This window comes from Pseudorca crassidens, chromosome 17, assembly GCF_039906515.1.
Source record: "Pseudorca crassidens isolate mPseCra1 chromosome 17, mPseCra1.hap1, whole genome shotgun sequence".
NCBI lineage: Eukaryota > Metazoa > Chordata > Mammalia > Artiodactyla > Delphinidae > Pseudorca > Pseudorca crassidens.
Genome location: NC_090312.1, coordinates 16,016,301 through 16,037,624, shown reverse-complemented (window position 1 = coordinate 16,037,624; position 21,324 = coordinate 16,016,301). Strand labels below are relative to the sequence as shown.

Genomic DNA, 21,324 nt, shown 5'->3' with positions numbered 1-21,324 from the left:
AAAGAGAACGGTACCAGGAGTTAGGAAACTGGTACTTATCCCAGTTTGACCTGATTTAGGATCCTGGGCAAGTCCCTTGTGTTCTCTGGATTTCAGTTTCCTTATCTGAAGCGATTGGATATGGTGATTTCTGAGATCCCTTACAGTTCAAGGAAACATTTATCGTGTCTACTCTCTGCAGGTGAAGTGCAGCCTCCAGTAATGTGGAGATGAAGAGGTCTCTGTTCTCAAGGGGCTCAAAATAATCTTGCAGAGACAGCATTCCAGTCCTGCAAGTCTATGTTCTAATGATTTTCCATTGTCAATAGGATTTTCATTTCAAATAAACCCAGCTGGTATTCCCTGATGAAGCAACAATGGAGGAGAAAGGGAATGGTAAATTATTGGGTACCAGGTTGAATGCCTGGAAGTAAAATCTGTGTTTATACAAACACTATCGCATTTAACCGCTCTGCTATATTATAAAGAAGACATATTTATCCCCATTTACACATAAAGAGGCTGAGAGGGATGAAATAACTTTCCCAATGTATTACAACCGGAAAGTGGCTGATTCAAAATCCAGATTAGAAATCAGTCCTGTTTGAGGCCAAAATCTAAGACTTTCCTCTCCCTCTTGCTGTCACCCTAGTTGAAGACTACAAGGCATGGTCCACAAAAGAGGAGATGATTGGCTACTGGAAAACTGACAAAAGAGTGGGAAATTGGTTGCATCTCAATGAAAAATTAAACCACATAAACACCCATTAAGTAGTAACTGGGTTGCTGAGTGTTTAGTGAGTTCATATGGACTGTAGGTGGGCTAAAAGTGAAGCAGGGAAAAGTTCTCTGTATCACCAAATGCTGTTGATTCCTAAACCTCTGCTTGGATGGCAGGTCATTTGAGATCCAGGCCACATTCCCAAAGGAGTCCTTGCTCTCTGTGCTGATCTATGACCATGACATGATCGGGATGGATGACCTCATTGGTGAGACAAGGATTGACCTGGAGAACCGCTTCTACAGCAAACACCGAGCCATCTGTGGCTTGCAGAATCAATATGAGATGTAAGTTATTCCTCCCATGGAGACACTGTTGGTGTTCTGAGGCTGCAGCCCATGTGCTGGGAAGGCCAGCCAAGGCCCAGATTTAATATCTCAGATGTGCTCCATGTCAGCAGAGCTAGTTTGGGGAAACTGCTCACTGCACTTGAGGGTACTTGGGGCTGGGGAAGCAAAACTGATTTAGAACCCAGGGCAGGTTCTTCAAGAGTCAAGAGCTGAATTGTATTTGTTCATTCGATCAGCTGGGCCTGGTGGACAGAGTTCCCAGTGGGGAATGATGCTAGAAGAATGACTAATATAATACAAATGCCTATATCCTAGTTAATTACAACAAACACTCATGAGTGCTTACAATATACCACGCACTTTACATGGAGTATCTCGTTCAATTCTCTCAAAACCCATTAAGGTGTTATCCCCATCTTACACAGGTGGGAAAAGTGGGTCCAGCTCTCACTCTTTACAAAGATTTTTGAATTCTGATTAATTTAAAAATATAAATTATCTGCTTTATTTTTTTATTTTTACTTTTGTTAAGCCTTTTAAAATAACATTTATTTCTTAAAAGCTAACCTGTGCATAATAGGAAACCCAAAACACAAGAAGCAAAAAACAAAGTCATCCATAATCACCAGCAGTTTACTGTTTGATGTGTCCTTCTAGGTCTTGTTTTTGTATCTACACGACTAAGCGTCCATTTTTATGTAATTAAGATCATACAGTTATGTATCATGCTATTTCACACACCACGAATATTTACTATTTCAAAGTCCCAAAGCTATGAGTATTTTAATAACCAAGAATACACTACACCCACTCAATCTGGAAGGAAAAAATGTAATCCTGCCTTTCTTGGTGACAAAAATTTCATAAAAGACAAAAATAGCAGTAGGCCTCTAAATAAAGATATTGGCTGAGTTACGATCAAAATACTACATTCCCTTAATGTTCAATTAGAAATGAGACATAGAGCAACAGAGACCAGCTTTATTTTTTAAAGTATGATATATTTAATATCTTAAGAAGAAAACTCTTACAAATATCAGCTAGGAAAATGTAAAAGCATCCATTAGATTTCCATGGTATAATTTTAGAAATATTTCTTCTGAATATAAAGTAATATATAGTCCTTGTAGAAAATTTAGGACATACGGAAAGTATAAAATGATGCTCAAGATATTTTATCCAGAGATGAAATTTACATTAAAAAATGTGTATATTTCCTTTTAGTATTTTTTTCTATTCTGTTTCCCCCAAAGTTGGACTCACACTGTCCATGCAATTTTGTAAGCTTCTTGTTGGACTTATACCCTTATAAGCATTTTATGATGTCATTAAATATTCTTCAAAGTCATTATTTTAATAGTGGTGTTCCATTATATAAATTTACTATAAAATGATATAACCAATTTCCCTTCCTGAATTTCAGGGCATTTATATTTTTGTTTCTTGTTCCATTAGAAATATTGCTGCCATGCACATTCCCATACAAAAGCCATTGCAAACCTTTCTGATAATTCATTCAGTGTTCATCCATGGATATGGATTTATTCCATTAAAAGGAATGCACACTTTAAAGACTTTTAATATATATGTCCAAATGGCTCTCCAGAAGGGTTGGACCAATTTACACTCTCATTAACAGTCTGAGCATCTCTTTCCTCCATGGCATGATTTTTCAGACAAGTCTCTACTGCTGGCCTGTTCTTCTCTGAGCCTAGAAGGCCGGTTCAGTTTTGGGACTGTAGTGAATTTGTAAGCCTCCTGGTGTATTTACATCATTCTCAAGTACCTGAGAGGGTACCATGCAGAGAATGATTAGCTGTGCTCACTCTGAAGTCGGTAAAGGAAGCCACAAGCAAACATGGTGGATCTTTTGTTCAGGAGAATTTCCTGACAGTAGAACTAGCAGGGACCAGGATAATTTAGTCAGGGAAGTTGTTCTCTGAAGTTTTAAAAATAAACAAGAGCACTTATTTCTGGGGAGGCCTATGTATGGCTCTGGGGGTGGCTTGGAGTCTTTTCAGGATCCTCATATCTCTGGCCCAGTGTAGGAAAACTGCTTTATAGCCATGTTTTGGTTTATTTCAATGCTTAAACAAATTAAATTCTGATGAATCCCGCATCCCAGGGAGCAGAGAAATCCAGGCTTATCTTGGTCATGGTTCCTAGGGAGCATCTCATTGCAAGTTAATAATTTTTAACCAAACAGCTAGTTTTTTAAGGGAAGAAGGGGTTGAAAAGATTTAGAAACTCACCACTAGGAAATAACTGATTAGAGAAACGGCACATCAAGACTTCCTGCCTGTGACATGAGTTGGCGGAGGAGGAGAAGGGAGGAAAGAAGCAGAGAAATTGGAAGGATGAGCTAGGCTTTCTTCTTAGAATAAGTAGCAGCCAAATAGCTATTCTGCTAGGGACAGAACAAACTAAACAAAAACTACCTGCAAAGAAATCCACAGAGACAGAAAGCAGATTGGTGACTGCCAGAGGCTGGGTGGGGTAGGGGCAGTGAGGAGTAATTGCTTAATGGGTAGAGGGTTTTCTTTCGGGGTGATGACAATTTTTTGGAACTAGATAGAGGTGGTGGTTGCACAACACTGTGAAAGTACTAAAGGCCATCAAATTGGTCAACTTTATAATAGTCAATTTTGTTATGTGAATTTCACTTCAGATTTTTTTTAAAGGATGCATTTCTTTAAAAAAATATCCAAAACTACCTGTAAGGAATGTTTATGTCAAGCTACTCAGAAGTTCTGCCTTTTGTACAAGCATACATATGCAGAGGTATTGACCAGAAGAGAGAGAAGATGATAAAATGAAAACACTAGCCCCAAGCATGTAGAAGGTCAAGTTAAATCTGAAGGATTAACACAGATCATCCTTAGGTGGTCCTTTTTACCGGGACCTCAGATGTGGCTCCCAGGGAGGCTGGACCTCACCCTCTGTCCCTCCTCCACTTTTCAGAGAAGGATACAATGCCTGGAGAGACACGTCCAAACCCACCGAAATCCTCACCAAGCTCTGCAAAGACAACAAGCTGGATGGCCCCTACTTCTGCCCTGGGAAAATACAGATAGGAAACCAGGTGTTTTGTGGAAAAACAGTCTTCACCGAGGAGGACACAGGTAACTCCCCCAATGTATCCCGCTGACATGGCTCTTCTTTTGAAAAGCCTGCTTTCAGTGGTATTGGTGACTGAAGATAATGCTCATTTATTGTAAAATTAATGCATGCTCACAATAGAAAATATGGAAAAGTAAGGAGGAGGACGAAAATCACTCTTAATTCCCAAATTCAGAGATAACCATGGTGCGTGCTGGTATATTTCTTTACAGAAATATAAATTTTGCACAGTGTGTGTGCAATTTGGCACATTTTTACATAATTTTAAATGTACCATATCTATAGTTTTGTACTCTGCATTTTCTATTTCCAATAGATTATGACAATTCTCTGTTCTTTGAAACAATCCTTGATAATATTCTATTTTATGGCTGTGACATTTATTTCCATTGTGTCCATTTTTGTAGTGACACTTAATGCTACCACGAACATCCTTACACATATTTTTGCATATTTCTGATGTGTCTACAGTACATATCATATAAGTAGAATTGTTGTGTCAGAAGATAGACAATACCTTAAAATTAATATTACATAAAATATATCACTGGACACAACTCAAATTACCCCCATAAGTGTTATACCAACCAATCTCCTGTTTCAACACCGAGAAACAGATTTTTCCATACGAGCAACATAGGACGTACCAGGAAGATCCCAGAGAGCCTTTCATAAATTTAGGATAAGAAAAAAAAGCCACCTTTACTTTAAGGTTATAGAACAATTTCTCTACTGTCACACCTGTCCATTTGATGCTTAAAAATTACCTATATATGGTTCAGTGCTCCTGATGCAAAAAGCCCGATTAAGTACACGCCACAGGGTGTTTTTTTTGTTTGTTTGTTTGGTTTTTTTTGTTTGTTTTTGTTTTTGCGGTACGCGGGCCTCTCACTGCTGTGGCCTCTCCCGCCACGCCACGGAGCACAGGCTCCCGACGCGCAGGCCCAGTGGCGATGGCTCACAGGCCCAGCCGCTCCGCGGCATGTGGGATCCTCCCGGACCGGGGCACGAATCGGCATCCCCTGCATCGGTAGGCGGACTCCCAACCACTGTGCCACCAGGGAAGCCCTACAGGGTGTTTTGACACTATGTTGATCCCACCACTTCAATGCCAAGATTTCTTTTTACCTTGTTTTGGCCCCAAGAACTTCTTAGAGGTTCATGCATGCAGAGTTATTGACATTTAGTGTATTAATGATATTGATGAATTTCTGTGAGAAAAATACTTTTTGTAATGTATTCTATGAAGCTACTTCAGTCCCTTGGTCAGTATTCTACATTTCATGATTAACCAATTTACTTGCCCACCAGAAATCTGAAATTATATTCATTAAGATCAGTTCTTGACTGATTAAACTTTTTGACAAAGATTTAATTCATTGATTACTTGTTCATCCCTATTTACTTTTACTGACTGTAATGACTGCTGTTGGGAGATTCTTTTGGTAGCCTTTTTCTGGTTAAACCTGGTTCAACTTTCCTATGTCGAATTTGGCCCTTCTAAACTTTGTTCAAGAAGATTTTATTCTTTCAACAATTTTTGCCTTATTTTGTGAGTATCGTTTCTACTGGCAGTTTTTGTCATGAATTACCTTTTTTGGTAAAACGATAGATCAGAGAATCTTTTCTGGAGTAAGTGTTGGTAGACGGGAGATCCCAAGCAATGATGAGAAAAGTCAAGAGACATCGATGGGCACATATTGTGGCTGTTTCACCACGTTGCTTAGGGTCACACTGGTTCTCCAGGCCCTCTCCCACTGTGGTGTTAGCAAACAGTTTTATGTCTCTAGGAAACATGCCCTCTCTCGTCCCTTGCAGCCAAGTTTGTGATTCATAGACTCTGAAGGAGTTTGATTCAAGGGGTGAAGGGAGTCCAGTACTCCAAGACTCTGACTGAGCTCTGGATCTTTTGGTCAACCCATCTCATTTCCCACTCTCTTAACTTTCTTTTAATTAATTTTTATTTTAACTGAAGTATCGTTGATTTACAATGATGTGCAAATCTCTGCTGTACAGCAAAGTGACTCAGTTATACACATATATACATTCTTTTTAAAAAAAATATTCTTTTCCATTATGGTTTGTCCCAGGAGATTGGCTATAGGTCCCTGTGCTATACAGTAGGCCCTCGTTGTTTATCCATTCTCAATGTAATAGTGTGCATCTACCAGCCCCAAACTCCCAGTCCCTCCCTCTCCCTCCCCCTTGGCAACCACAAGTCTGATCTCTAGGTCTGTGAGTCTGTTTCTGTTTTGTAGATAGGTTGGCTCTCTTAACTTTCAAACTCTTTCCTCTTCCCACCACTCTACTCCTACCTCTTTCCATTCTCTCGTCCTTTTTCTCTTTCACTGCCTTTTCTCTCTCCCGGTTCCTTGGTATATTTAAATGAACCTTTAAGGGAGTGTTTGAAAACGCATCTGACAGCCCATGACTATCACCTTACAGGAACACATCTGACAAGTCTCTTTATTTTTCTCTCTTCCATGCAGATGAGACGGTGGAGTCGTACGAGCACTTGGCCCTCAGCGTTTTACACTCTTGGGAGGATATCCCGGAGGTTGGGTGTAGGCTGGTTCCTGAGCACGTAGAAACTCGGCCACTGTACCACAGGGATAAGCCAGGAATGGAGCAGGTAGTGGCCAAGACAGTTCTGGCCCCAGTAAGAGTGTTCATCCCCGAAGAGAATGACTTTTCCCCTGCAAGTTAATCTTGTGTGCTGTATAATAATGGTTCTCAACCAGGGACAATTGTGCCCCTCCTGCCCTGGATGTTTAGCAATGTCTCATGTATTTTTGGTTGTCTCACGTGGGTAGGGGTGATATTGGCATCTAGTGGGAAGGGACAGAGATGCTGCTAAACATCCTGTTCTGTACTGGGAAGGCCTCCACAACAAGGAATTATTCAGCCCCAAACGAATGTTGAGATTGAGAAACTCTGCCCTAAAATCAGAGTAGGATTTAGTGCTCTTTCCCTTTTATGATTTGAGTTATCACGTTCTTTCTGAAGAATCCTGACATTTGAGAAACTTCAAAACTCATCTGATGTGCCCAAGACCTTGTCCAAAAATCTATCAGTAACCACACAGCCCACTAGTTTTCCCAAAGAAGCAATAGATGGAGGCTTACCTTGAAGAACTGGCAAAACAAGCTGTGTGGAAAAGATAACTAGAGATCTGGCTTCTGAGTTAGAAGGGAGGAGAAGACAAGTTTATTAAGAGGCTTTTATGTCCTAGGCCCTTTACAGAAATTATCTCACCTAATTAGGATGGCCATAGATTTAGTTATCCAAATTATGGCCATTTTGAGAGGGAAAGAAGGCACTATTAATAATTAAGCTGATACAAGGGGCACACACCACGATTTTCCTAGACAAACCGGTGTGTGTGTCACCTCACGCTTATTTCTTAATACAGCCTCACGATGAAATTATTATAATCCTTACTTTTAAGATGAAGAAATTGAGGTTCAGAGAGTTTAAGTAACTTGCTCAAAGTTACTCAGCTGGTAATAAGTAGAGGTGGGATTTAACCCAGGCAGTGTGAGTCCCTAGTTCTGTCCCAGCTCTGGACTCACTCTCTGTGTAGTCTGGGCAAAGCACGTGGGCTTGACTATAATGGGGCAGGAACTCCCACACTGCTATCCCAGCAATGCTGGGGTATAAACCTCCTGAAAGCATGTGTGAGGGCATGTCTTGAAAGGATAAACTTTTATCAGATGTAGAAGCTTATGACTATTTCCTAAGATTTACTACCAGATGTTTGAAATCTTTTGGTTACTGGTATCCTTCATTTTGCCTGTCAGATGCAGCTTCTTGGTTAACAGTGAATGTTAATGTCTCTTTAGAGACCTAGGAATATAATCCTTCATTGAATTGGTTCTTCTCTTCCCGAATGCTAACTCTTTGCCGACATTGCCCCTTCCCCTGGAAATCCTCTTTTTTTTTTCCTAGCCAAAGCCCCTCATTCACCCAAATCCTACAAATCCTTCCCACTCTGTTGGAAGCCCCACTTACTTCATATAAAATCTCCCCTGACCATCCCAGCCCTTGTTGATCACTCACCTTCCTGCCTGAGCTGACGGAGCAATTAGCATGCATACAACAGACCTGAATATGGAATCCACTGGACTTTCTCCCCACCTGGGCTCTCACATCCCTTGCAACAGGGTACATTTTGATGTATGGAGTCCAAAGCAATGGATGGAAGGCCCTGTTCTGCCACTAATTAGCCACGGGACTTCAGATAATTTCTTTGACTTCTCTGAACCTTAGTTTTTTTATGTGTAGCACAGAAACGTGGCTGGGGGTGAGCACTGATGGAGATAATGGATGCTAAGGTACATTGGAAGCAATGAAGCATGATTCTTCTGACAGATAGTGTTATCTTTGTAATCCTTAGGGGTTGGTAAGAAGAGCAGGGTCTCTAGAGTCAGCAGACAAGGGTTGAATCCAGGCTCTGCTACGTGTTGCCTGTGTAAACATGGGCAAGATATTTTCTCATCTGCCAAGTAGGAATAATAACATCTACCTAGTGGGGATGTTGGAAGAATTAATGAGACAATGCTTTTCAAGTGCATAGCACTGCGTCTACCACATAGTAGGTGCGCAATAAGGTTTTGCTTACCCTTCCCCTTCTCTTGATATACGCTCCTCTTGATATATGTTCTAATTTTTAATAAAAATATAAGTTCTGTCTTTGTCAACAAATATTCTGAATATAATATGGATAATATCCTTATTATTATCACATTACATTATATTATATTATATTATATGTACCTAATATCCATTACTAGTAAAGGGATCTGTTAACACCGCGAACGGTCAGTGTCCATGTGATAGTGCCCCCCTCCCCCCCCCCAAAAAAAATCTAAAGGATGTCTTCTTAACAAGGGCCGCCTGCAGATGTGGGTGGACATGTTTCCCAAAGACATGCCTCAACCTGGACCTCCTGTTGACATTTCGCCAAGGAAACCCAAAGGGTAAGTAACCTGCAGCCCCACCTTCAAGGAAAGAGACCAAGGTCTCGGACTAAAGGATCATGTCATTTGATCTGGTGTCTGATACATTAATCAGCTGACCCCTGATAATCATGCCTCACTTTCCACCCGGCCAAGTACAGCAGGGGGTGAGTGGTGGGGATAATAGTAGTGGTGGGGATTGAAATGGTGGCCCCTGTTTTATGGTAGGAGCCCCTGAGTTTCAACATTCTGAAAAATGTCGGTTAATGGAAGGAGGATGTGCTCAGAGAAATTCATGTTCTTGGCGATTCCAGCTGGGACACTTGGTTTTGATGGAATGAAGACCTTAAGTCTTGACATTTTAGAACTTGGTAAAGTTGAGGAAGCTTATAGACTCACAGCAGTACCAGAATCACATAGACACCAATCGACTCAGCGTCCAAGGTCTTCAACCTAAGTCTGCCTTCCCTTGTCCCAGGTATGAATTGAGAGTGACCATCTGGAACACGGAAGATGTCATTTTAGAGGATGAGAATATCTTCACAGGACAAAAATCAAGTGATATTTATGTTAAAGGGTAAGATCACCAGCAAACTCCATACCCCCTTTCCTTCTCTTCACCTCTTTAACCCCTAACCATCTCACAAAAGGAGTCCATCTTACTCACCTTGTTAGATAAGGTCACTTTCTTTGTCAAGTATTTGCCTTATTTGGTCATTTTGCTAAGAATGATTATCCCATGAAATATTTTTGTGAGGAAGTCTTATTATATAAACATCTCTTTCAGTTAAATATTGGATGCCTAAACTTTTTGAATGACATTCAAAATACCTTTACACCAGAAGGAAGTAGAGAGCTGTAGTGCTATTGATGAAAGATTAAATGTTAAGAAGATTATAAACCTAGTACAAAAGCTAAACTTTATACCTTCCCGTTTGCTAGTTTTACCAACCTAGGACTCAGGAAACTAAATATTTTGTATCTCTCTCTTACATCTTGGCTATAACACAAATGTCTTTGTAGGTTTCCTTTTCACCCCTACTCAGGGAGGGAGGTGAAGTGGTAGAGAATCAGAAACAATGTGACTTAAACATGTACCCTCAGATAAAACTCATCTCAGAAACAGTCAATTCATCTCAGGCTTATTTTGGTATCTCTTTGTTTTCCCCAAACAAGAAACCCCCTTCCTCACTGACACTCCCATTTCTAGTACACTATTAAGTCTTGTTCATTTTACTCCCAAAATAGCTGTCAGCGCTGTCCATTCTCTTCATCTCACCACATCACCATCATCATCTTTTCGTCCATCATTTCCTGCTAGGGTCACTGAAATACCAATACTATCTGAATTGGTCTCTCCCTATTCAGTCTTGCCTCCAATAATCTGTTCTCTATTGTTGAAACACGAGTTATTTTTTCAAAACACAATCTGAGCACATCAGTCCTGTACTTAAAACCCTTTAATGACATCCTATTTTCTCTAGACAAAGATCCAAATCCCTCATATGTCCTAAAATATCACACATGACTAGACTTTGCCTATGTCTCCAGACTCATCTCGCTGGATCAATACTCCCTCTTGCCTTCTGCTCTCTAGTCACACCGAGCTTCTTTCCCTTTTTTTTTTGGCTGTGTTGGGTCTTCGTTTCTATGCGAGGGCTTTCTCTAGTTGTGGCAAGCGGGGGCCACTCTTCAGCGCGGTGCGCGGGCCTTTCACTGTCGCTTCCTCTCTTGTTGCAGAGCACAGGCTCCAGACACACAGGCTCAGTAGTTGTGGCTCACAGGCCTAGTTGCTCCGTGGCATGTGGGATCTTCCCAGACCAGGGCTCGAACCTGTGTCCCCTGCATTGGCAGGCAGATTCTCAACCACTGCGCCACCAGGGAAGCCCGCTTCTTTCCCTTTTTAGAATGTGTCCTCACCTCTTCTTCCACAGGGCCTTTGCACATCCCTCACTGGTGACTTTTGCCATCCCACCTATCTCCCTCCATCCTCTTCCCTCCATGACTGTAGCTCCATGAAGGCAAGAACCATCCCTGTTTGCTCCCATCACTCCCCTAGCATCTAGCTCACTCCTTGCCTCATAAGAGATACCACACATATATAGGTTGACCGAGCACCATCTTTAGCTAAATAATTGTGCCCATACCCCAAGTGGTACCACTCCTCTGGAAATAGAAGGGTATTTACCCTCCCATGCCCCAGGGTGGGTTGGGGTGGAGGGAGGGATGTCTGCTTTCAGAAAGCAAGTGGTTTGGCATTACCAATTAGTTTGAATTAAAAGTACCTTTTTTCTCGAGAATTAATTAGCTGTGGATAAAGTACTAGGGGAAAATGTATTCATTGTAGCTTACTTTATACTTGGCACGGAGGAAAAAGACTAGATAATACTAAGAGGAAATAACATAATAGATCATTTGGAGTACACAAGCACTGTACATGTACTATCTCATATAATTCCTCTGAATTTCTATGAACTAGATATTGTCATTGCTTCCATTTTCCAGATGAAACAAAGGCACAGAGAGGTTAGATAATTTACCTATGTAAGGTAGCAACGTAATGTAGTGGGTGCGGAAATGGTGCGTGTTACAAAGAGGCCGCCCAAGGCGAGAGGAGACTCAGGTTACACTTGCATTTCACATTTCCTGACTTCTCCCTTTTTACTGAGTGTGGCTTCAGATCTACCCAAGAACTGAAGACAATTCCCCAACCTGACTTAGACCGAGAGTCTTGTTTCAGTTTCCGACCCTTTGATCCCTATTTATCTCTTTCGGATTCAATGGAAGCTTTCATCTAAATCTAACTATATCATAATTTTAAAACCATGGATCTGTGACCACAATGAAACTAGTTAAATCGCTCTTGATTATACTGATGCCTGAATAATGTTCCCTGAGTGTTTAATTCTTTTTCTGTCTTTATTCAGGTGGTTAAAGGGTTTGGAAGATGACAAGCAGGAAACAGACGTGCATTACAACTCTCTGACTGGAGAGGGGAACTTCAACTGGCGCTTTCTGTTTCCATTTCAGTATCTCCCAGCAGAGAAGCAAATGGTCATTACCAAGAGGGAGAACATCTTTTCCTTAGAGAAGATGGAGTGTAAGACGCCACCTGTGTTGGTGCTTCAGGTTTGGGATTTTGAAAGGCTGTCTTCAGATGATTTTCTGGGTAAGCCAGTGGCTTCATCAAGCTCGTATTAATGTTGAGGGTTTTGTCCCAGCTTTTGGAGAACTTAGTCTGAGTTAGCTCCAGGGATAGTAATTTCAATGCTATTTAATAATTTTGATAGCAAAATATTGAAACACTCCAAATAGCCCTTAATAGGGGATTGACTCAATAAGTTACAGTGCATCGCTATGGTGGAAGATACATATTCAAACAGACTAAAATTGACCTTTGCTTTACTACTAAGAAGCTATTAAGTTTTGAGCTAATTACTGGTCTCCTCTGTACCTCAGTTTTCCTCAGCTGTAAAATGGGGATAATAATATTACAACCTCAGAGGGGAGCTGTAAGTGTGATAATATAATTTAAAAACGAAGGACAGTGCTTCATACATAGTAAGCACTCAGTAAGTGATAACCCTGCAGCCATTAAAATATTAGAATATTTAATGAGTTGGATAGTTGTGCAGGGTGCATTAAGTGAAAAAAAAGTGTATAGGAAAAAATCCCCTTTCGGTAAAAAATACGTTTATTTTTATAGGAGAAAGAGATAGTCAGAGATAGCCAAAGAGACAGAAAGACTGATATAAGGATATGAACTAATAAGTAGGACAGTCGTCAACTTTTGGGAGGTGGAAAAATAATAGAAAAAAAGATTTCTATTTTTTGCTAATGTGCACGCTCTAAATGTTCACAGTGAACATACATCACTTTCGAAATAAGGAAAAAGGTTATTAAGGAGCGAGAAACAGAACATTCTCGTGGAATTATCTTACTCTGGCTTATATTCACTCATTGAAAATACACTGTTGAAAACTAGTGAATACAACAAAAAAGAAGCAGACTCACAGGTGACAGAGAACAAACTACTGGTTACCAGTGGGCAGAAGGACGGGGAGAGAGGCAAGATAGGGGTAGGGGAGAGGGAGGTACAAACTACTAGGTGTGAGATAGGCTCAAGGAGGTATCATACAACACAGGGAATACAGCCACTATTTTGTAATAACTGTAAATGGAGAGCAACATTTAAAATGTATAAAACAGTTTTAAAAAGAGAAAACATTGTTGAGAGTCCACGATGGTACTGGAGAGCAGCTACCAAGACGGTAAGACTGAGTCCCCAACCTGCAGTTTAGTGGGCTCTGAGACAGAGGTATGGTCGGGGGAGGAGGTTCTTACAGGCTGTCTGTGCTAAGGCAGGGAACAGCTCAAAGGATAGACACGTAATTCAGATCATGCTCAGGGAGCAGAGAAGAGGCCCAACAGATGATACCGGAAACTAAGGCTTGAAAGTTACATATGGTAGCTCTGCCCTTGTCTTCTACCTGCTGCCCTATTACTAATGCTTTAAATGCACCAAACATGTCTTGGTCATATTTGTGCCCTCAGTACCTGGCACATGCCTGTGGATCCCATGTGGTCCTGACTGAATGACCAGTGAGTGGATGGATGAATGAGTGGGTGAATGAGGATGATGATGGATTTTCAAGCCCTTCTATAACTGTTAAGGACATCTCTTCACAGGCTCCCTGGAGATGAACCTCAATAGTTTTCCCCGAGCAGCTAAGGCTGCCAAAGACTGTGATCTCACCAAGTTTGAAAATGCAAGTGAGGAGAGCAAGATATCCATATTCCAGCAAAAGCGTGTGCGGGGCTGGTGGCCTTTCACTAAAAGCAAAGAACTCACGGTAAGTGACAGCTGTAGGAGACGGGGTGAGGGTGGGGCAGGCAGGGGACCTCATATTCTTTAAATGAGTCATTTTGTAAACTTCAAGTCAAGTGCCCTAAAATGACATAGAGCCCTTTAGGGCAAAGGTTCTGTTGAGAAGCGAGAATTTTGAAAAATGTATAAATGCATTGTGCCTTCCATATTTCAGCATGCTTGATTTACTAGTGATCTATATCAGGCTGGGTTTCTATCTTCTTACCTTGAGCATATGCCCCGGCATTAATTTTTTTTCAACATTTCTTGAAATTATGCATAAAGTCCTGACTAATGTACAATTTTAATACAACTGCTTCATCCCTTCACCCTCAAAACGTGAAACTCCATTTAAAAAGTGATCCATCGTTTTAAAACTTGCTCGAGAGGATACTAGCAGAAAGGAGAGCCATTTACCCCTGTCCTTGCCTAGCCAACTTGGTCCATACTGTGTGACACATGCTGTAGGAACTCGGACCTTTCACAAATCGTAGGAAGAAAGCTGCTCTTGCCCTTTCTTTCAGCCCGCTCGTCACTCCCCTGTAAGGGAGGGTGGAGGACTTAAGTGCTCAGTGAAGGTGAGGAAAGGGACCGGGCCAGCATAGGGGGCCTATTTTCACTGCTGTCCTCCTCTTGGGGTGAGCGTGTTCTCCCCTCTGTTCCTAGTGCCCAGCGGCAAAAGCAAACACAAGTCAGGACCTTTCAGGTAGCAGGTCTGCATAGAGACCGATTGCTCACTCTCTCTTTGTGCTATGGGCTCATTGGGTACAAGACAAGGATTTCTTTGAACTTAACTGGGAGCTGCTGACCTGACTCCGTGGTGTCTAGTCTTAGTATGTTTTCTAGGAGCTTTCTCTTCCCTCCCTTCTCAATTCAGTCCCATCTGGTGAGATTGGATCAAAAGAACAAGGATCCAAGCAGGCTCCTTCCTTCCAGTCTCCTCAAGTATGCGTTGAGGTTTCACTACATGGCAGCCTCTGTACTCCGCTCCAGGCTTCACGGCTTAGCACATAATAGATGCTCAGTCAGTGACTTGATTGATGAATGGATGGGATCAGAAATGAAGTAAGCATGGCCTGTGCTGTCATCCAGCTCAGAGTCCAGTGAGGACAGATGTGTCAACAGTACATTCTGCATGAAATAGTCAAAGTGAAAATGACACAGGGAAGGAAGAGGGGAGGAGCTAATCCCCTCTGAGGATGTTGAGGGATCAAGCAGGGCACAGCACAAATTTTTCAAGAACAAGGAATGATGAAAGGCCTTTTCTAGATGAAGAAAAGGAGAATGTCTACTCCAAGTAGAGGAACCATGATGAGTGCAGCCTGGAGTCCTGAAATATCCCCATGGGGACAGCTAAATGCCCACTGGTCAGAGTTGTCAGAATGTAATATGAGGTCAGGAAATGGGGAATGCCAAGTCCTGAAATCCAAATTCTTACCTTTTGACATAATTCCTTTTCCTATGAAACAAACGGCAGTGATTATGTATATATTACATAATGGCAGTCATCTATTATATTTTTATAGCCCTGCAGAGTTTGCCAAATATGTTCAGATCCCTTCTGTTATTTCATTTGATCCTAATTGACTATTTTCCATGTAATTTATTTCTTCATTTCATTCAACAAATATTTATTGAGCATCTATTAAAGGATAGGCCCTGAGAATAATATAGTCCAATGTCAAAGACAGACACACAAGGGTAAATAGATGAACACACAAATGCACAGCGAGTTACCCACAGGCACACCAAGAAAGCAAATTCTTTTTTTTTTTTTAAGAGAAAAAAGTGAATTTTATTTGAGCCAAACTGAGGATTACAGTGTGAGAAACAGACCCTCAGGGAGCTCTGAGAATTGCTCTGCCTAGCAAATTCTTAAAACAAGGGCTGGGAAGTGCTGAGTTAAGGCATATCCAAGGCAGATATTCCCACTCCATACAGCGGTTAGAGAACTTTCTGTGACTGTGAACCTTTATAGTTGAGACCTAAAGAATGAAAAGTAGTGAGCCACAGGGAAAAATATGGAAGTGCATTTGTCACCAAGCAAACACCACAGGCAAAGGCCCTGAGGTGAGAATGAGTTCAGTGCATAGGAGGAATTAAAATACAAACAAGCAAAAACCTCGCACAACTGGAGCAGGGTGAAGAGAGGGTGACGCCAATGAAGTGGAGAGGAAACCAGAGCTGGATCATGCAGCCCTCAGACGCCATGTTGAAGAGTTTATGGATTTCGGTCTCAGATCAACAGGAAGCCAGTGAATGGTTTCTAGCAGGGAGGTGAGGGGATCTGATTCACACAGGAAACAGTCCCTCCCTGCAATGGGGACAATGGGTGGGAGAGGGTCACAAGTGGAGAAAGAGAAGTAGGCAGAGATGTAGGAAGAAAATAATGAAAATGTGCTGAGACATAAACCCAGAGAGGAGAGAGTCTTTTGCGGACAGCTGGGTCTTTGTGTCAAATGCTCCTGGGTGGTTGTATAAGAAGCAGAGAAGTGTCGATTGGGTTTAACAGCGTGGAGGTCACTGGCGACCTTTTATTTATTTATTTATTAAAATTAATTAATTTCTAACTGAAGTACAGTTGATATACAATATTATACGTTACAGGTGTACAATATAGTGATTCACAGTTCTTAAAGGTTATGTTCCATTTACAGTTATTATAAAATACTGGCTATATTCCCCATGTTGTACAATATATCCTTGTAGCTTATTTTATACATAATAATTTGTACCTCTCCTGGCGACCTTTTTAAAAAGCAGTGTTGTGAAAGTTCATAGCAACATTATTCATAATAGCCCCAAAGTGGAACCATCCAAATGTCCATCAATTGATGAATGGATAAACGAAATGTGGTATGTTAACCGAAATTTCAGAAACAGAGACCTTATTGAAGTAAAGAGGTGCTTATCTGGGGTTTGTTAGGACCATAGCCTGGGAGACAGATTCAAGAAGCATTTGAATTGTGTTCTGTTGGACTACCAAATGGGGGATGCTTATAAAGCAAAGCGGGGCAAGGTCACACAGGTTGTTTGTCAAGAACTAGGATCAGAGCTGGCAAGAAGTTAGGGCGCTTATTAAACAAGAACTGGTTGGGGTTCAAAATGATTACATTGTTGCAAAAGGGTTGGGGAAACTTTGAAACTACAAGGTTTCAGGGTGCAGCTGCTAGCAGATACTGTTTTGAAGATGGCCAGTAGTATCCTAGAATTTGATACAGTTCAGAACATTCAAGTTCCCAGTGATTTAGGAACATGTCTGCAACTGCATCCACAATGGTCGCCTGGCTCCATTTTGTTATTTATTTATTTATTTAGCTGCACTGTGCAACACGTGGGGGATCTTTGTTCTCCGACCAGGGATCAAAGCCGGGTCCCCTGCATTGGAAACACCGAGTCTTAACCATTGGACCACCAGGGAGGTCCCACCTGGCTCCATTTTGGATGCCTGAACCGTAGTTACTCCATTTTGATTTTTAAATGGCTTTAAATATGTCATCAGGTATATCCATACAGTGGAATAGAATTCAGCCATAAAAAAGAATAAAGTGCTGATAGATGCTCCCACAATAGACTGCTAGTTACTTCTCCTGCAAAAACTGGGTTATTTGGAGTTAACAAAGAATTGCAATTTGAGGTCTGCACCCATGGCTAGCCATGTGCAAATCCCCAGCAAAAATGGAAAGAACTCTTTTATAGAGGGGGAAAGGAAGTTGGGAGTGCTACAGTTAACAGAGTCCATGGCTTTTCACTGACTGAGCCATGACTGTCTCTCATTGGCTGAGCTCTTGCCAGGTGAGAAGAGAAAGTCTTTCTTCTTCCTGTTATGCTCTGCTATCAGCATAGGGCATGAGAGCTCCCCTTTCGGGTCTCTCAACTCTATTTTAATTGAGGTTTCTCTTTATTAGTTTTTATAGTGTCCATGTTTATAAAATGAGTAGTTTGGACTGGGTGCCTCCAAGGTGTGTTTCCAGCAAAGACATTCTCTAATTCCAACTCTGCATGAACTCCCCTCCCGTGCCTTGAAGCCAGCAGTCAGAACATCATTGTCATCTTATTCCAATTACCAGCAGCCAGGAGGGATTTGTTTATGGGCAGTGCCACCTGCCAGGCTTATTTTTAAAGCTGCTTATCTGTACACCCAAGCAGTGTAATTTAGACATTTGGATCACACAGCTCCTAGTGTGGAATATGGATAGTAAGTGAAAAACAGCTCCAGTGGAATTGCAAAAGAATGGATACCCTTTGGAGAAGGAAAGGGAATATGTATTGAACATGTTCTTCAAGAAACACATTGCATTATGCATTTTATATGCATTATCCTACTAAAAGCAACCTTCAAAGAAATCACTCCTTTAGAAGATGGAGATCAGGAAGTTTCTTTTACAGGTTAATCTCGCAAGTCTACAGTTAGGTAGCCCAGGTAAGTCCCAAGAGCATAACAACTAAAACTACCTCCAGGTTAGTGTGAAAAACAATTGTCAGCATTTATTATGGCCATGTACACTAGCAGCTAAAGGTTCAACGATCAATAAGACACATTTCTGCCATCCAGAATTTCACAGCTTAGCTGAGGCAGCTGGTAGACAAGACAAATCATCTAAACAGTATGTGGCAAATTCAGATTCTCCAAGAGTGGAGGTATTTTCATGTGAAGAGCATTTTTAAGACAAAGTATATTATATGCATTTATAGGAAATTTGAAAGACACAAAAATGTGGAAAGGAAGAAATAGCACCCACATGCACATCACCCAAAGAAGACTATTGCTAACATTTTGGTTATTCCCAATATGCATAGATTTTGGTTAATTTTATATAATAGTGATCATTCTATGTTAAAAATAATGCCTTGTTCATTTTGCTTTATTCAGTGTTACAATGAGCATTCCCCTACATTTTATTATGAATATTACTAATTCTTTGTATTCTCAAAATAGAAATGCTACAGTTAAATCATGTGTTTTTTCCTCAACATACATACATTAAAAAATTTAAGCATGCAGAAAGTTGAAAGAATAGTACAATGATCAGCCATATACCCACCACCTAGATTTAATATTTGTAGACATTTTGATATATTTATTTTGTCTGTATATGTGAATATATGGATATAGTTTACACACACACACACACACACACACACACACACACACACACACACACACACACACACACACACACACACACACACACACACACACTGGCTGAACCATTTAAGAGTAAGTTGTAGACATTCTGACACTTTACCCCTAAAGACTCCTTATGCATCTCCTGAGAATATGGATGTCCTCCTACACAACATCTCATTGTGAAAAATAGGACAATTTGAACATCCAAAATAATAATGACTATGCTTTGTGCATTAAAGGTTTATCTGAGTTTTGAATTATTTCCTTAATTAGCTACCCAGAAATGGAATTCACAGGTCCAGAGTATGATTATATACTGTAATGCACATATACTCACACATACATATATATGTGTGCAGATACATATATGTGTGTGTATATATATATATGTATATGTATGTATGTATGTATAGGTGTATATTCCTCTTCCTAAAGGATTTACCAGTACACATTCCCACCATTAATGTATGTGAATGCCTCATCTCATATGAGTGACAGTTGTGTTTAATAAGCAATAATTATTGCTGAAGAAGGCATGTCCAACCTGAACACAATCACTTCTCAGCCTCCCCCAGCGTCCACCCTCCAGGCCCAGTGAAGTTTGAAGCCCATAAACAATGGATACAATACAACCAATCTAGTCTTTTTAGGACCTTTCCTTGTCATTTTCTTCCATCCATAGATGTCATTAGGTTAATAGATAGTCTCTCACACTGTCCATTTTTTCTAGCTCTGATTTAAAATTACATTTGGAGGATATTATTGGCTTAAGACCTCTACCTGGTACTTGGTTGAATACTGATGATTGAAATAGGACATGGAACCCTCTGTGTGGAGAGACACGGAAGGAGGAGCAGTGTTTATCAGACTATGTCAGTGAACACCTTCCCCTGCTGCCTCTGCGATACCAGATAAATGCTTTGTGACCGCAAAGGCAGGGCAGTGAAGCGGGGACAAGGCTTTTCATGATATTAGCTGACAACTGCTATGCCTAGGGCAGAATTAATTTCATATTCTCTGCCTCTTTTTTTTCTTTGCATTTTTTTTCCTGTGGGAATATGAGTCCTTGGGACTTCTCTGGGAGTTTTCTGAATGGGCAGAATATATTTCTCAGGAAATTATGCGTTTCTGTCCATAAAATAGTGTTGAAGTTAACAACTATGATTTTTTAAGTGTTTACTATTCACCAGGCACTGAGTTGAGCACTTTATAAGTGTTGTATCATTTATTTTTCAAAGCAATCTGATGGGGTACATGCTATTAACATCCCAGATCACTGAGACTCAAAGAGGGCACGTAACTCACCCAAGGTCACACAGCTAGTAAGTGGTAGAGCACGATTTCAGATGCCAATTTGTCTGCACCAAATCGTACCCACTCAATTCCTGTGCTACGCTATGCTGTACTATTCCTTAAGCTACCCAAGGCAAGTCGTTAGATGGAAGTCAAAAACATGTTCTTTTTTTTCTTTTTAAAACCAATTTATTAAAATATACTTACATACAGAAACGAGTAGTATACATTACAGAAGAGTGTGCCAATCATGAATTTTCACGCACTGAACACTCCTATCGGCACCTAGACGAAGAAGCAGAACCTCTCCAGTGACCCAGACCCCTCCTGCCCCTGTCCTGACCACTCTCCTGACCTCTGACCTCATCATTTGATCATGTCTATTTCCTTCTTTAGCTAAATGAAATCACACATCGTGTATTCTTTTGTGTTTGGCTTCTTTTGTGCAACAATGTTTCTATATAGCAGGTGTGTTTTTCAACATTTTATTTGAAACATCAAAAATACATTCTAATGCTGGAGCCATGGCAATGACTATGAGGCCCCTCTTGAACATTTCAGAAAAGGTATATTGAGTCACTGTTAAATAAATAGGCTGCTTTTTTTTTTCCACAAAAAGGAGCCACTTGGACACATAAAACAGCAGAGGATGGGACTTGGTATCAGAGGACCTGGGTACAAATCTTAGTTTTATAACACAAGTTAGCAAACATCATCAAGCCTTCGTTTCCTGGGCTGTAAAATGGGAATAAAAATGTCATTTGTTTTCCAGGCTGTCAGATGGTTTAAGTGGAATAATGTCTTCACATCCCACCATGCAAGTTATACAGCACTAGGGCTGAGCTTATTGTTAGGCAATGAAGACACCTATGATCCTTTCACTCTCGTCCTAGCTTGTTCTCTGT

The 21,324-nt window shown here is 40.8% G+C and overlaps 1 protein-coding gene across 1 annotated transcript in view; it reads left to right on the top strand.

Annotated features, from left to right (window-relative positions):
- FER1L6 (fer-1 like family member 6) overlaps positions 1 to 21,324 on the top strand; it is a 147,756-nt gene that overhangs the window by 121,345 nt on the left and 5,087 nt on the right. The window contains exons 33-39 of the mRNA XM_067711323.1: positions 877 to 1,047; positions 4,012 to 4,172; positions 6,660 to 6,802; positions 9,061 to 9,149; positions 9,607 to 9,705; positions 12,056 to 12,297; positions 13,818 to 13,981. Coding sequence (XP_067567424.1) covers positions 877 to 1,047; positions 4,012 to 4,172; positions 6,660 to 6,802; positions 9,061 to 9,149; positions 9,607 to 9,705; positions 12,056 to 12,297; positions 13,818 to 13,981 — 1,069 coding nt within the window. The remainder of the gene's footprint in view (positions 1 to 876; positions 1,048 to 4,011; positions 4,173 to 6,659; positions 6,803 to 9,060; positions 9,150 to 9,606; positions 9,706 to 12,055; positions 12,298 to 13,817; positions 13,982 to 21,324) is intronic.